At 34.8% G+C, this 18,106-nt stretch overlaps 1 protein-coding gene across 7 annotated transcripts in view; it reads left to right on the top strand.

Moving 5' to 3' along the window:
• Positions 1-18,106, top strand: part of PHKB (phosphorylase kinase regulatory subunit beta) — a 259,693-nt gene that overhangs the window by 141,080 nt on the left and 100,507 nt on the right. For all 7 annotated transcript variants that reach the window (XM_027044493.2, XM_027044492.2, XM_027044494.2 and 4 more), the window contains 5 exons: positions 2,413-2,476; positions 11,063-11,158; positions 12,461-12,658; positions 16,042-16,099; positions 16,643-16,720. In XM_027044493.2, the coding sequence (XP_026900294.1) occupies positions 2,413-2,476; positions 11,063-11,158; positions 12,461-12,658; positions 16,042-16,099; positions 16,643-16,720 (494 nt within the window). The remainder of the gene's footprint in view (positions 1-2,412; positions 2,477-11,062; positions 11,159-12,460; positions 12,659-16,041; positions 16,100-16,642; positions 16,721-18,106) is intronic.

Here is an 18,106-nt window from a genome sequence, read left to right as displayed (position 1 = left end):
TTCTGCCATCAATCCTGTCCATTAAGCCTTTTGCTCTGATTATTGTATTTTTCAGTTCTAAGAGGTTTGCTGAGACTGCCTGTTTCTTAGCTGAGGCTTTCTATCTTGTCATTTGTTTCACTCATATTCATAATTGCTCAATGAAGCATTTTTATCATGGCTGTTTTAAAATTTTGTCCCATAATTCTAACATCTCTTCCATTAGCATTTATTGATTATCTTTTTCATTCAGTTTGAGAACTTTCTGTTTTTAGATATGATGAGTGATTTTTTTTTATTAAGGCATGGACATCTGGGTATTATATTATAAAACTCTGAATCTTTTTTTAACCTTTTACTTTAGCTGTATTTTATTGACACCATTCTGGTAGGGGAAGGGGACAGGAGCATCACTCTATTATTGCCAGTTTAGAATGTATTGCCAGGTTTTTTGTTGACACCCAAGATAGAGAGTCTTCATTCCTTCTGGATCTGGGTGGGATGTATCGCTCCCCAGTTGGCTTCCACTGATACCTTCCTGGTTGGAAAGGATAGGAATGCTTCGTTACTTATTCCCAACAGGCCTCCATTTATATGATAGGGAAAGGGTGTAGCCTTAGAGCTGGGCATTAGTGAAAGACCTAACTCTCCATTGGACCTCCTATGATGACATTCCAGCAGGACGGGGAGGTTCATTTCATTACTGATGGGTAGGAGTGGAAATCTAGGCTCTCCATGTGATCCTCACAGTATGAGGAGGGGAAACTTCTTACCACCCATTGGGAATAAAAAGTCTTGGCTTCTTTCTTGGACTTCTCTGATATCACCACAGCTGAGAGTGTTGGTGATTGGGTATAGTTCCTCATTATAGACTCTGGAGTGTAGATGTCTAGGTTTCCCATTCAGCCTTTATAGGACTGGGTGGAGATAAGGACCACGGTCTTTTTCTGAATGGTTATTGTCTAAAGTTTTCTGTTTTATTGGGCTTCCCTATTCCTCGTCCTTTGGCTAGAGAGAGCAGGCTTTTGTTGGGGCTTTTTTAAATGTACCTACTGACATTTCCTAGTTGTTGACTTCGTTAAGTCTGTTATATATGAGGCAAAAAGGAAACTCAAGGTGTTTACCACAGTGTTGTTCCTAAAATCCTGAGGTTCTTAGCCAGTCTGCCTTTTTCCCCCATTTTCTGAACCTTTTTATGTTTGCTTATATAATGTCCAAGGTTTTTAGTTATATTTAGTGAAAGGAATAGGGAAAGTTATGTCTGCTCCACCTTTCCATCCATGTATTTCAAAATAAGTTTCCCACTTCTTTCTATTCTTTCAAAATAGATTTCCCTATCTGGTAATAAAAGTAGTAGTCTTACTTGAGAACATTTCGTGTAAACAACTCATAGAAAATATGGATGGCAATGACATGATTAGCTTAAAACAGTGCTTCTCAAATTTAAAGTATATTCAAGAATGTAGAGGGCTTTTTAACACTGTTGGGTCCCACTCCCAGAGAGGAGTGAGAACTGGCATTTCTAACAAATTCCCAGGGAATGCTGCTGCTCTGGGGACCACACTGCACTGCTCTGGGGATTACTGCACTGTAATCACTGCTTTAAAGAAATATTTAAATGATGACAGGTCATGACTTCTAAATGATATTAATGGCATACGCAGTTGCTTTAAGTAAAAAAAAAAAAAAAAAGAAATTATAATAAGTAAAATAAGCCAGGTATTTGATCTAAAATACATAAAGGTTGGTATTTATAAGATGACAGTGTCACATTTTTAATGAAATTGGGGTCTTCCCACTTTTTAGCACTATTGTATATGACATTTGAGAGGCCAAAAGGGTACAGATTTTACACAAAGAGAAGAGTATAGCAAAGAAATGAGAGGTGTGGTGATCATTTGTTCTTTGAGCATAAAATAATGCCAATTTTATTGGACCCTAAGCAAAGAGCATTTGAATGGTTGTATTAAACTCCTATTAAACTCTGGTAAGTGTATGACGTGCAAGATCTTTTTTAAAGCTCAGAGTTGATGTCAGAAAAGTTCTGTTAAATTGATCTGAACTAATGATGCCCAATCTGGTTATTACTGAGTACATGTCATCATAATACACCTTCCTCTAAAGTTCATCTTTTTTTTTTTTCTTGAGTTAGTGAATATAAATGATACTGGGATTAAAACTACTCCCACCAACAGTATGACCATTTGTCTAGATCAAGGTGAACTTAGAAATATTTTTCCCAGAAGATCACTAGCCATAAAAAAGAAAAATTAAACTAGTGAAGTGTCAGATTAAAGTCTCTTAGACATTATTTTTCTCATGGAAGTTGTTATAAGTGATAGTAAAGAAACTTGCTTGTGAATATTCATTAGATAATGCTTATTTTGTAGCCATATACATCCGAATTATACAGTATTTCCTTTTTCCTTTTAGCTCTGTTGGCTTAGCAAAAGCAGCTCTAGAAGCAATTAATGGATTCAACCTCTTTGGCAACCAGGTAAAAAGAAACAAAAAACAAAAACAGCAATATCAACAATAAATTTTGATTATTTTGTTGAATAGTATGATTAATTAATGTGGCCATTCATTTACCCAGTCATTCCTTATGATCAAAGAATGTCTGGAATTTGTGTAGTTGCTCATGGTTGAACAACCTTTCCTTTGAATTTGATTTGCCAGTTAAATTTTAAATTTAATTTTCTAACTAAAAAACATTGCTTAATTTAAAAATATCTTTTGATAAAGAATTGTCATTTTCTTTGTTCAATAAGTTTTCTCTCATATCTCTTGTTGAACTTTCACATTTTTATTTCTCTTTCTTTTTTTAAGTAAGTTCTACGTCCAGCATGGGGCTTGAACTCAAGACCCCGAGATCAAGAGTCTGATACTGTACCAACTGAGTCAGCCAGACACCCCCAGTTTTCACATTTTAAAATATTCTTGACATTATAAATCATATATTTTCCATGTCAGTTCCCATGTTAATTTCAATTTAATATGTATCAATATATATCATGGATAAGGGAGTTTGTGTAATGTGTGCAACCAAAGAATTGGAAACTTTGATCCTAGCTTAACCTTCAGCTGGCTGTAATTTTATGTCAATATCTCATTTTCTTTGGGATAAAAAGGAAACCCTGAGGGTTATCTTAAATTTTCATAAGATGTTTAACTAGTTTCTGCACCTAATCAAGTGACCATGGACTGAGTTGTCAAATGGAAGGAAATAATATGTAGGAATACAGGTTGCTTTTCTGGGTCAAGGAGTAAACTAAATTTCGTTAGCAATTTTTAGTAGATTTCTAAGATGGGAGAGTAAAAGAAGTTTCCAATTGATACTATAATTAACCCTAAGCTATTAAAATGCTAAGTCAGTGAACATACATTTTAGGAAGCTATTGCAAAATGTGACATGGTTTTTGTTATAGCAGTTACAATACTGTTCACCTCAAGTCTTTAATTTAAGAAAGTTTCAAGTTGGCGTATGGTAGCACAACTGCCTTTCTGCCCCTTCCTATATATGCAGTCTCTTTTCTTCTCACTCCCATTTCCTCTGGAGGATGGACTCTGATTATATCCAGTCCATGAAGAATGAGCACAGACATGAAAGGATTGGGAAAAGGAGAGCAACACCCCATTCTGGGTTCCCAAGAGGTGCCTCTCAATCACCCACTCCCATACTCTTCTTCCTCTCTCAAGACTTCTGGCTGGAGAAATGGAGGGATCAGAGATCATGGGTACTTAGCAGTGTGTGAGCCTACTGAAAATCATGAGTATTAATATTATGCCTCTCCTGGAGATTCTTGGTTCCCCTGGCACTGTAGGATCCCTTGCCTTGTACCAACATGTCTGTCTCTCTGGAAGAGTCAACATACTCAAGAAAATCCCACTATATATATATATATATATACGTGTGTGTGTGTGTGTGTGTGTGTGTGTGTATTAAAAAGTGTGTGTATATAAATATATATATATACATGTGAATTTATGTGTGTAAATATAAATATGTAGAGAATACATATAGAGAGAGATAGGTAGATAAATAGGGGTAGATAGGAAGGAAGGAAGGGGAGAGCAGTATGGCATAAAGGAATTACATTGTTTTCGGAGTCAGGAAACAGGATCACTGTGTGCTCTGTACTCCCACCTGTGAGCTCTGTAACTTTGGCTAGTTATTTATCTATGTCTCCTCTTCCTCATCTAAAAAGATAGAGAAAATGATACTAGGACCTAACTCAGAAGGTTTTTATGCAATTAAAAAACTTAATTAGCATAATGCTTGGCAAAGATTAAACCCTCAATAAGTGTTAATCTCTTGTTATTATTAATGAATTACTGGTAATACTGGTAATCCTAAAGAAAGGAAATGAAGAGAAGGACTGAAAAACCTCTAGAGAGTATCTTAAGGGGACTGAGAAGAGTCATGGACTAAACCAGTAGTGTTAAAGTCTGGAAAGATGCAGGTCTTGCTCTTCTGTTCTCTATGGCCTACCAAATAGTGGCTGAGCTGTGTGTCTAGGTTGGATGTTAAGAAGTAGTGATCAGCTCTTTTTTGCAGTTGTGCCATCTCCTTTGATGTACCTGAGTTGTAGCATATGTTACTTCTGTATCTACTATGTATACCTCCTCCACCTACTTAGATACCCACACCCCTATCTCTAATACCCCATCTCTCAGAGCTCTGCCTTCAGGCTGCTTTTCCCAGGAAGCTTTAATAGATTGCTTAGCCATAATTCTAAAAGCACTGAATTGCTTTTTTTATGCATTCTGATTTTGAGTTATAAATATACTGCTGGTATTGTTACCCAGCCATAATTTCTCAATCTTGGCTGCACATTGAAATTATTTGAGGAGCTTAAAAACAATGGTGATGGCTGGGCTCTACCCCTAGAAATTCTGATTGAATTGGTCTGGGGGAAGCATTGGTTTTGAGGTTTTCCTGTACTGCCCAGGAATTCTAATGTGCAGCCAAGGATGAGAATAACTGTTCTAAGCAGAGTTCATTCTTGATCTTGTTTAGCTCATATATGTTTACAGCAGAGCCATGCACCAAATGTTCACTGACTTGAGTATTTCTTGATTATTTCAAATGGGCAAATAATATCTTATTCCTGTGGCCACATAGATGTTACCTATTGCAAGTAAAATCCCTCTCCATCTTCCATTTTTTTGGATAATATCAGAGAGAATCCTAGTTTTACAAATTCCCACCACTACACCAATTAAATTAGAGAGGTACCTGCTAAAGAGTAACACATTTAAAAGTGCATGCGATCTTTTTAGTGTTTAATGATCTTATAATATTGCTTCGTGTACTTTAAAGAGCTGTGATCTAATTAAAAGTCAGTGGTTAGAAAAATAACTAATATAACAAAAAAAATGTTTTTATTCAAGTGAAAACGCTAAGAAACCTCTTCAAGACTTGAGGGATTTCAGGTCACATGTATATTCTCAGTTATTTTTAACAACCATTGATACAGTGTTTTGGAAGACCTGATCATGTGTCTTTAATTCAGAGCTTTCAAAAAATGCTTTTCCTATTGGTGGCAACTTAGAGAGTCATTGATCTTTGGAGTTGGAAGGGCCCTTCTCTCTGAGTGATCAGAGTTGAGATGGCTTTTCACAGGTTATGAAACAGAGAGGCAAACCAAGGAATTAAACCAAAGACACTTGGTAATGAATCTGGAATATCAGATATTAGTACAGGAAACCTTGGATCTTGAACGCTTTCCACCTGTAGAAGTGACAGCTGTGCTTTTTCTTGGAAAACTCTTAAGGCACTTAAGAGTCAAAAAGTTCTTAATTTTTTAAATTAAATTAAATTTTGTATTGAGAGAATTAATATAAAACATTAATTTCAGGTGTGTGACATAAGGATTAGATATTTGTACATGTTACAAAATGATCACCACATTAAAGTCTAGTTTAACATCCATCAACACACATAGTTACACTTTTTTTTTCTTGTGGTGGGAACTTTTAAGATCTATTCCCTTAGTAATACTCAAATATACAATACAGTGTTATTAATTAGAGTCACCGTGCTGTATATCACATTCCCATATTTATTTCATAACTGAGAGTTTATACCTTTTGACCACACCGTTTTCTTCTTAATTATTGAACTTTTGAAGGAAGTATCCACTTATCAAACAATGTGAAAGCCCTGCCTTTAACCCTTAGTGTACTTTGGTGTAAGAGATAACATGGATGTTAACTTTTATTTTGATGGGAAATTATTAGGTGGAATAAGCTTTTAGCTTTCATTATGATTATCATCTTTCTACTTCTTTTCCTTTTTTTGATATCAGACTAGCTTTATTATTCAAGAAAAAACCCATTATTTAAATATTCACTCTGAAACTATTTTCAAAACTTATTTTCCTTTGCGAAAGAATATCTAAGAAGAAAATATGATAAAATGGCCCAGTTTATTTACTGATCAGTTTAAAATAAAGGCTAATTTGTAACATTTAGAAGCATAACTCATATAACCCTAAATATAAGAATTATATATTTCATCATAGTTTCAATATATATTCCATAAAAATATAGTGACAATATGTAGAAAAATTATTAGAAATATTTAAATAAATCATACTTTATACTCAGGAAATGTCATAGACATTGTTAGCAACAGTGTTGTGATTCCTGAGTCTAAGTCTCAGCTCTGCTCTTCCGAAACCCTGAAAATTAACACTGAGGCTCATCTTTCCCTGTAGTTTGAAATTTCCTTCAACAGTATGTGAGTAGGATTTTCGGTAGAGAAAAGAAGCCTGGCTTGTGGGAGGGGCTACTGGAGGTTCCTGTTGGGTCAATATATAAAAGTTGGCACCTGGGTGGTTCAGTTGGTTAAGCATCAGACTCTTGATTTTGGCTCAGGTCATGATCTTATGGGCTGACAGTGGGGAGCCTGCTTAGGATTCTTTCTCTCCCTCTCTCTCTGCCCCTTCCCTGTTAGTAGTTTCTCTTTCCCTCTCAAAATAAATAAATAAACATTTAAAAAAAAGTTAGGGGCTTCTGGGTGGCTCAGTCAGTTAAGTGTCCAACTCTTAATCTTGGCTCAGGTCATGATCTCTTGGTTTGTGAAATTGAATCCCTGCTTGGGATTCTCTCTCTCTGTGCCTCCTCTGCTTGTTCTCACTCTGTCTTTCTGTCTCTCAAAATAAATAAGTAAACTTTAAATTAAAAAAATATTTTAAAAACGTTGGCTATTTACACACCCATGCCACCCACAGCCATGGTGCAGAGGGGTAATGCCCACCAGCAAATATCCTTTCTGTAAGAATGCCACTAGCCAGGATCTGCCACAAAACTAGAGGACAGTCTGATGCTGAACTAGGGAAGAATGTGGTGTGGTTAGAGTGGTGTGGTTTTGTTTTCAGAAGAATAGAAAAGATATCATGTATACTAGATATATTGACCAATTTCACTGTTTAATTCTTTGCTGCTAGATGAGGGCAGCAAGCCCATTAACTCAGGTTCAGAGAAGTGATTAATGGGGAAAAGAAAGGCTCAGACAATCCTTCAAATCATTTCACTTTGAATTGAGACTAAAGAGATCATCAGTGTCTTATGGTCATAGATATCACCCTTGGTACCATCCCAGAAATGTTTGTTGTGGTCATGGAGCCTTGAGAACACGTCTCAGTACAGCTCTTACCCACCACTAAAGCTCAAGTCCCCATGACAGTAGTCAGGTTGACTAAAATTCTAGTGTATTATTTACTAGGACACAATTGCAGAAACTCAATTTGGGGATTAAAGTTTAACTATCTGTCTTAAAATATGTCCTTCAGCTGAAGTTGGGATGTTATGGCAGAGATGTAATGATTTCAGGAAATGGAAGGTGAAAATAAAATATCCAAAGCTAATCAGATATTTTGCAGTGACATATGCATAATAAACATCCTTTCAGATTTGTGTCTTTAGTTGGAGAAATCAAGATATTGACAGATGCACTGAGGCCAGACTCTAAAAGGTGATGACTAGAGAGATTGCTCATATTATGAAAAGTGTTGAAAGTAATGGAGACATATGTAGCTTCCTTTGAAGTTTATGGTCCTAAAATTAACATGTCTGATAATTTAAAGCAGGTGATAATTAATTCCATATGTATGTTCTCCTTGATGGCTTTTTATAAAGTTGTTTCTGAATAGGAATAGCAGCCCATGGCCTTGGATGAATTTTATTCTCCTGTAAATCTGGGTTATATATCTAAAGCATGTTGTATTTTTTAAGAAGTTAGCTAAACAGTATAGTTAACCAACCCTTGATCTCAGTGTTTAAATATGGTAACATTATAAGATTATTTTTCCTTTTGTGCATATTTCTTAGAGGCTGGCAGAGGAAGAAACCTCAACCAATACTTTGAAATTAGATAAATAAGCCATTTATTTGTACCCATAAAATAGAAGTTTCCTCTTTATATTAATCAAAGAGGGACAGGAATTGCCAGATTTGTCATTTCACTTTATTACTTAAAAAGATTGCCCTACTTAGCCTGCATCTTTTAAAAATTCAGTTCAAGGCAGACTGATTTGGCATACAACTAACTTTATTAAATAATCAGCCTAAGGGTAAACTGTAAGTCCTATTTTCTATACTCACAGATTCCCAACATCACATGCCCATTTTTTTCTCTATTTTGTTCTAACCACCCTACTAGCTTCCTTTTCCCCAAAATTCATATCCTAGTTTACCTTCTCCATTAAGTGTCCCAGGCTCCCTATTGTTTTTCTCCTGTTGACTTAAGTTTATTGTCATTAGTATTCTTTCATCTAAGCCAATCATTTGGTATATAGTTTTGTACTGCCATGTGCAGTCTTTTTGTTTTGCTTAATATTCATCTTATTTAGGAATATGTCACCTGGGTCAGTTACTTGAGAGAAGAGATCAAGTTCTCCCTTGTTTATTTTCTTCAAAGGAGAGAGTACTTACTCTGACAATGGCAGCTACTGCATCAAGCTTTGTGAGCTCAGTTTTGTGGGTGGAAATGAGAAGCTGAGACTTTAAAATCATAGAAAGGACAGCATTAATCTCATTGTTGAGAGTCAGCTTTACTCATTCATTTTTTATTTATTAATTTATCAGAGTTAAGAGAGATTTAATAAATGATACCATGAATGAAAAATGATTCTATTTTTAGAGATAATATTCACGTATGAACAGGTTAACAGGAAAAATATACATATAGTGAATCTGATATTTTGATGTAGAGTGTAGTAGTACTAGATTTTGAGTCCATCTAGGTGATTGATACGAAATATTTCAGTTTCAGGGTGAATACATCTTAGAGGCTGGTGTAAATTTGGATGAGATTTAGAGGGTAATATTAAAGTAACATGAAAGTTACAGAGTTCTCTTCTTCCTTTCCCCATGTATTTTTCTGAGTATTGTCTTATTACGGAAGCAGTCTCTGTATACCAATTTCATTCCCTTCATTTTCTTTTTTTAACACTCATTATTGATTTAATACCTTTTTAAATTTCCCCCTTTGCTTCTTGGTGTTTTTTTTTTTTTTTTCCAGTAGATTCATGCTAATCAGGATACAAATAAGGTCCACACCTTGTATTTTGTTATGTCTTTTAATTTTATGTCACAAAATGTGATTTGTCTTTGTAAATGTTCCATGCACACATGAGAAAAAATGGGTATTTTGCTGTTGTTTGGTAGAATGTCCTGTCTATTAGGTCAAGATAGTTGAATGTTTTGTTTAATATCTACTGTTTTTTCACAGAATTTCTTTCTATTTGTTCTATCAATTACTAAGAGATTGTTATTAAATTCTCTAACTTACAATTGTGGATTTGTCTATTTCTCCTTTCAGGTCTATCAGTTTTCATCATTTATTTGGATGCTCTGTTTTTTTGGTACATAAAAATTTAGTATTGATTCATCTTCTTGATAAATTGACCCTATTATCATTATGAAAATATTTAGCTCCCCAATAAAATAAAAAAAGCCATATTTGCTTATGACGATTCTCTTGAATATGAAAAGTGCTAATAGTAAATTAAAAAAAAATTTTAATGTTTTATTTATTTTTTAATTAATTTATTTTTTTAGATGTTTTTATTTATTTTTGAGACAGAGAGAAACAGAGCATGAGCAGGGGAGGGGCAGAGAGAGAGGGAGACACAGAATCTGAAGCAGGCTCCAGGCTCCGAGCTGTCAGCACAGATCCCGACGTGGGGCTCAAGCTCACGAACCGTGAGATCATGACCTGAGCTGAAGTCGGATGCTCAACAGACTGAGCCACCCGGGCACCCCAGTAATTTATTTTTAACTTGGTTATTAAACCAATTGCCATTTTTTGATTACCTATTTTTCTGTTAAAGTTTTTGGTTCTTACTTGAAAGATACATTTTAATATGGGAAATTGTGTAACTCATGTTAAGACATGAGCTTTTACGTCAAAGACCTGATTTTTGAACCCTTCCTCTGTTAAACTAGGAGTCAGCATCCTCTTCATTAAAAGGAACATAATAATATCTACATATTGGGGATTAAGTGAGGTAATCCATGTGAAGAACAGTGCTTGACATTATGAATATTAGCTAGCATTATGTGGCATTATTATTATTAGAGATGCTCCTATCCTTTATACTGTAATCAAATAGTTTTTTATGTCTCTAATTATAGATTATAGCTAACTTTGTTTAGTTAGATCATATAATCAATGTTCTTTTTAGGACTGTATAATTCAGATTTCATGAATTCTGATTAGTTCTTGCTTTATTCCTTACCAAAAATGCTAGCTAAACAATTTTTATCTTTATTAAAATAAATATCCTTAATTGATTAGTTATCTTGTAATCACTATGTTTTGATTTATAAGAAAACTAAGGAGAAATATGGAAAATGTAAAAATAATATTTATTTTTATATAAAATTGATATGTTTATTGCAAAAAATTTGGGAAATACTGAAAATATTAAAACAAAATTAAATCTTCTGTAAGGTCACTCTAAAATGCAACAAATGTTAGAATTTTTGTGAAATTTCTTGCAGTCAAAATGTCCATCATTCTAAAAGTTCTTTTTTCTTGATTTAGGAAATGTGTTTTTCTCTCTTGTTCCAGGGATGTTCTTGGTCGGTTATATTTGTGGATCTTGATGCTCACAATCGCAATAGGCAAACTTTGTGTTCACTGTTACCCAGAGAATCAAGATCTCATGTGAGATATTATTATTTTTTCTAAACGTTTATTTATTTATTTTGAGGGGGGAGGGGCAGAGAGAGAGGGAAAGAGAGAGAATCCTGAGCAGGCTCCATGTTCAGTGAGGAGCTTGATGCATGGCTTGATCTCATGATTGTGAGATCATGACCTGAGCTGATATCAGGAGTTGGTTGCTTAACCAACTGAGTCACCCAAGCGCCATAAGATATTGTCATAATAAATTAACATGAACTACCATTTATGATTGCTTCCCCAAAGAAAATGCTTAAAATGTTAGAGGTTGCGAGAGGAAGTGAGGAGATTAAATGTTGCCCCTCACTCTGCTGTCCTGTGGAAGTTTAGTTTAGGAAGTGAACAGAGCTGTGGACAAAGCTATTTTGTCCTTGAGTCTTTGTAGAACTATAGAAAACTAGACCTATTTTGGAGGGGGAGGAGGAGAGGGTAGCAACATTATACCCAAATGAATTTTTTGGTCATAGAATATTAGAAAAATGTTTTTCATGATTTATATTTCTTTTGAATAAAATTACCTGCTTTGTTTCTTTTCAATCATGTGATTCATCTTTAAACTTTTATATGCCTATAGTACCTGGTTATAGATTTTTCTAGGGTTTTTTTGGCTCTGTTCTTAGAAAACCTCCCAAATAAAATAATGTAATTATGTAAAAAGAACTATTTCATAGAAGTAATATAAGATTATGATAAAAAAAACCCACAAATAAAAATATAATAATGTGACATCCACTCATTTTACCACTTAGTTATACTTTTAGGGTGACAACATTTGGGTCTGTATGTTTGCACATAGTTTTATGTACATATGTAATATTTTTATTTTATAAAACTGGAAGAATATTATTTATAATGCTTGATAACCTAGTTCTATGAATGGGCATATTTCCACATCTATAAACATTTCTACAATATAAATTTTAATGACTGCTAATTTACTCAGCTGATTGTGGGACATTCAGATTGTTTTCTGTTTTCACCATTATAAACCAATGTTATGACAGACTAAGTTATAATTACTAATTATCGGTGTTAAATTTTTATACACTTCCTTAGAGTTTGAGTCCAGTCAAATCTTGAAAATACTCCTTATTAATGGATAAATTTTTATCTTTATTTATCTTTATCCTTATTAATGGATAAATTATCTGTAAGGTTTGCTAATTCATGTCCTCATTGTCAGTTATGTAACCTGATTGACTTTTTCATCTCCCTGATTCTCACTGGGCTGTGTTGATCATATCATTGCAGGCACTTACATTACCTTCTTTTTCCTGTTGCCCCCAGAACACAGATGCTGCCCTACTACCTTGCATCAGTTATCCTGCATTTGCCCTGGATGATGAAGCTTTGTTTAGCCAGACACTTGATAAAATAGTTAGAAAATTAAAAGGAAAATATGGATTTAAGCGTTTCTTGAGAGATGGTTATAGAACATCATTGGAAGATCCCAACCGACGCTACTACAAACCAGCTGAAATTAAGGTATCAAAAAATATTTCATACCATAACAGAGTGGTCAAAAGCACTGATTCAGGAAACAGGCTTCTTAGGTTTGAATTCTGGCTCTGCCACTTACTAGCTATCTGGCCTTGGGCAAGTTAATCAACCTCTGTGTGTTTAATACTTTTCATTGGTAAAATAATCATACTATTATTGAAGTTCTTATGAGGATTAAATGAGTTAACATATATCTAAAAGTGCTTCAAATGGTTCTTGACACAGAGTAAGCACTCAGTAAGTGTTAGCCTTATTAGTAGTAAGGCCCATTTGCTAATATTGAGCCATGTTGATTCACTGGATGAATAATTTTTCTAACTGCACTTTCAGTACTTTGCCTGCCTGCTCCATATTGTTTGCCTTATATAATAGGAAATATCTATTTGTGATTCAGCTTTCAGTCTTTTAAACAAATGCTCTTTTTTTCTGTTTCACTTAGACATTTCCCTTTGAAATATAGTCTTCTTAATATTTAGTTTTAAAGCAGTTATTTCAAGTGCACATACATACCACTTTATCTAGGTTTGCTGTAGCTATTTTTAAGCTGTCCAGAAAATTATAACACCCCAAAGAAAGGGTAAGCATCCATCCACATTGCTAAAGACTTCCCTTTAGTAGTATATGTGCTGCCGAAGGGAGCACTTCCCTTTGGTGGTGTAGACTGAAAACTATTTTTGTAAGCATGGTCCTAACTTTGAAGATAGGTAAGGAAGATCCCATGGATCTGTATATAGAAAATGTCTTGGCAACATTGTACCTTGTAATTTGTTAGGCAATTAAGTGCCACTCTTTAATATTTAATACATAGTTTTGCTGGACAACTAGACAGGCTATTTATCATTTTACTTAATTTCACAATTATCATCTAGAAGCAGTAGGAGCCATTTTATTGTGTACATATTTGAAACTTTATAGCAGTGTACTAGGTTGGGTCACAAGATCCATTTATCTCTTAAGCACTTTCAGATATCTCTTCTCTATTTAATAACATTTCTGAGCTGATTTACAGCACTTACATTTGAATTGGACTTGCTGTAACTACTACCCTGAATATTGTCAAATTTGGGTCAGTAGAGCAGAGTTTCCTTATTTCTGTACCTGCTGCTGAGCACCACCACGGAAAGCCACAGCACTGTGGACAGATGCCACCCCAGATTCAGAACACCCATCTTGGTTCAGTCCTCATCATTGATTTCACTCCTTGTCAGTACTGCTGTGTGACTCTGCTAGGAACTCCCCTTACAAGCTTTTCCAGCTTTTTTTTTTTTCTATTTGTGTTCAGGTTCTCAGACTTTACTTCTTACTCCATAGCCTTTCATTTCTTTTTTTCTCTGTTTTTTCATTTTTAAAAAAATTTTTTTTAATTTGTTTATTTTTGAGAGAGAGAGAGAGAGAGAGAGAGAGAGACAGACAGAATGCAAGCGGGGGAAGGGCAGAGAGAGGGAGACACAGAATCCAAAACAGACTCTAGGCTTTGAGCTGTCACCACAGAGCCTGACGCAAGGCTCAAACTCACCCACCGCAAGATCATGACCTGAGCCAAAGTCAGGCGCTTAACTGACTGAGCCACCTGTTTTTTTAATGCCTATTTATTTTTGAGAGAGAGACACACACACACACACACACACACACACACACACACACACACACACACACCGCGATGGGGGAGGGGCAGAGAGAGTGGGAGACACAGAATCCAAAGCAGGCTCCAGGCTCTACGGGGGTCAGCACAGAGCCCTACATGGGGCTCAAACCAACCAGCAGCGAGATCATGACCTTTGCCAAAGTCAGACGCTCAACTGACTACCACCCAGGCACCCCATAGCCTTTCATTTCTGTTTGACATCCTCTATTCCATCTGTCCTTCATCCATACCTACCTTCATCTCTTGTCTCACAGAAGGTGCTGTCTGTTCTTTATCCTACGGCTAACCCTCCACATGTACACCTTAACCTGTTCTCTTTTACTTCCTTGGGTCTCTTACTCTGTCATTTGTTTTCTTCTCTGGTAGAAGGATGTCTGTCTCTATCTTTTTCTTTTTATCCTCCTCATCTTCCTCACTTTCCCTTTCCTTCGTCTTGCTTTCCCCCCAACTACAATCAGCTTCTTTTCCTCAGCATAAACACAGTGATGTTCATAATTAGAAGAAAAAAAAACCAAAAAACCTTACTCCTCTCTGCCTCCAATCCTCTCTGTCTCTTTGTAGCCACAGTTTTGAAATGCATAGTCTATTCTTGGTGTGTCTCCTTGTTTGCCTCCTACTCACTCCTTCATGTTACACTCCAGCTCTTCTTCAGCATTTACCAGTAGCTGTGTTGGTTTCAGTTAGTTTAGGTCACTGGTGGTAGTGGATGATTTTCACTGAACCTCTCCTTGACATTTGAATGCTTTAATGGAGACCTCTTTCTTGGAACTTTCTTCATTTTCTGTGATCCTATTCTCTTCCTAATTCTCTTTTGTCATTGTCTTTCTTAGTTCCTTTTCAGATTCTTCTTCTGCCGCCTCCTAAACATTGCTCTTCTCCTGAGTTCCATCCTTACTTAGTCCTATTCTCTTTTCACGCAATCATAGCTTCAGCTATCACTCTTAACTCCAGATCTCTATCCCTAACCTATACTTCTCCCTCTTAGTGCCCTACTGTGTATCTAACTGCCTCCTTCTGGATATCCTTAATTACTTTACTTGCCAGGCCCTTTCTAATCTGGCTAGCCTGGTCCCCCCCACCTCTTGGGTATTAGCTTTCATGATTTCTTTCTTGTTTGTTCCAGAAATACTGACTTGCTGGTAGTCTAACAAACTTTGTCTTCTTATACATCTGTAGTTTGTAGTATTGTTTTCTCTGCATGGAGTTCCCTTAGTTCATCTCCCCAGAGAAATCCATCAAGCATTAATTGAAGCATCTCCTTCCAACCCTAGGCAGATTCAGGTGTTTCATTTCCTGTGTTCCTGATGTAACATGTGTAGACATCTCATATGATACTACAGTTGTTTATTGACATGCCTGACTCCCCACTAGGCTGTGAGCCCTTGAGGGCAAGTTCCCTCTTTTTTGGCCTTCATAGCCCCCTTTCTAGTTGGTGCCAGGCATTACAAAGGACTTAGTAAATATTTATTGAATGAATGATTAGTATGTGATGTATTAAATGAATGTGGTTTTGAATAATAAGAGTTCTAAGAATTCTTTTTAAAAGAACAATGAAGCTACTTATATCAGTCCAGTTTTGTTATTACTATATAAATCATCTATGTATACCCTAACTACAATTGTTCAATATATATAATTAATATATTTGTTCTAATTACCATCATTGTTATAATTGTTCTAATTAATTTTAGTGAAATTTTTAATATTTTGTCTTCTGTTTTAGCTCTTTGATGGCATTGAATGTGAATTTCCCATATTTTTCCTTTACATGATGATTGATGGTAAGTGCGCTTTTTTCCTGAAATTTAAGATATAGAATATAAGTGGTTTAAAGAAAAGCAGATGAAATATGACCCTTTCAGCTAGTAAAATAGACTATACCTCAGTGATGTTAACTGCTCTGCATTTTTATATGCTATTCTTCTGCTTTCTGAGTGAATATTAAATCATTTAAAGAACTAAAAAATATACTTTGGAGTTATTAAGAAATGATACAAATATATTTTCCTATTTGCAAAGAAAAATTTTTTATGAATAGTAATAATGAATATTATAATCTGTGACATTGTGAATATCTATAACATTTATACTTAAAAATAGACAAATTTCAATTAAAATTCAATTTTCACTTCTAAATGCTAACATGACCTTCTAAAATCAATTTCCTGGAATACTGTGATACATATCTGCATTACCTTTTTTCAATTTTATTTTTATCATTTACATACAAAATTACCAAAATAATCATAACTGGAATTTTTTTAAGGTAAAATTTCTATGGTGCTTATCCTCAGATGCTATTGGATTAATATTTTACATTTTAGGAGTTTTTAGAGGCAATCCCAAACAAGTAAAGGAATATCAGGATCTTTTGACTCCAGTACTTCATCAGACCACAGAAGGTATAGTTGGATTGTTTTTTAAGAAATTCTTCCTGCTGATATTTCCTTAATGTTCCTTTGTAATGCATTAAATGATGCCATTTTAAATAAAGCTATTTATATTAAAGTGAAAAAATGAATGGAGCCTTGAATGAATTATAAAGAATAATCTATTCATTGGTTATTATAAGTTTGTCTTTATAAAAGGAGTTCATTGGGCAAGACAGGGACGGGGAGTAAATTTAGGTGGTTATGGCCATAATCGTTGCAAAATAGTTTGCCAGATGGGCAGTGGTTCTTATTCTGATTACCTACTATGAAAACTCCTTCACTCTGTGTAGTGTGACAATAATATAGAGTGACCGATTTTTGTCCAGATCATCAGAAATGCTGTGTTCAGGTAAATGCTGCCCCTTCCAGAGGGCTACCTTAAGAGGCTCTGCCCTAGCCTAAAGGTACTACCATTTCCAAAAACCTTCAGCCTCCTCTTTGGAGTTGTTTCTTTGATCTTTAGCATGTTATTTTAAATGTCTGCCTTGTGCTAATGCCTCATCCTTTGAGGATAGATTTAATATTTTAGAAATGGCTTAAAGACTCTTAGGAGTCTTTAGTTGGTTTTAGTTAAACACCAGTAGGGCCCATAGTCAGTATGACTAAAAAACTAATTCTCAAAGAATTCCAAAGAAGAAGCTCCAAATACTTCGGGGTTTGGAAGTATTAATAAAATAAGAATATGTACTAAATAAATAAGTAAATAAATAAATAAATAATATATATGTGAACAGCTTTGAAAACATTTATCTGAAAATTTAAAAAATTATGTGTGGGTAAAAAGTGAGTGGTCTTATGGACATGGTGTACAAACTTGCAATTATAGCATTGGGCCCGTTCTTACCTCACACGAAGTTTGTGATATTCTTTACGGTTTTCCACAAGTACCTTAGAACAAAAATTTCACAGTATGTGCTCACCCTTGAAAATTCTTGTAATGTTAAAATAGTGAAATATTTGTGGATAAACATTGAATTCCAAATAAATATTAAATTTTAAAACCAGTTACTTATATCTTTATGCTACAAATAGTAATTTGTCCAATGTGAGATATAATGTAATGCATGTTATAATGAATATACTATTTGAAATCCCTTGAATCAGATTGTTAGTATTCAGTGGTACATTATTGACGCATTGAGGTGGTAGTTCAGTGTACAGCAGTTCAGTCTTTATCATGTTCAGAGAGTGATTTTCAAACTATTCTTTGTGTATCATAGACCTTTTTACTGGTTTTAGATACAAATATAACTATTGATGAATGTATGAAGGAAGCAAATTTTAGAGAAATGTGTACAATGTTATTAGGAAAATTAAGTGTACTGTGGGCTGATAGTGCAAAGTCTTCTGTAGCAT

This window comes from Acinonyx jubatus, chromosome E2, assembly GCF_027475565.1.
Source record: "Acinonyx jubatus isolate Ajub_Pintada_27869175 chromosome E2, VMU_Ajub_asm_v1.0, whole genome shotgun sequence".
In the NCBI taxonomy this organism is placed as follows: Eukaryota; Metazoa; Chordata; class Mammalia; order Carnivora; family Felidae; genus Acinonyx; species Acinonyx jubatus.
The sequence above is the reverse complement of the archived record's forward strand: the minus strand, read 5'-3'. Positions and strand labels throughout refer to the sequence as shown.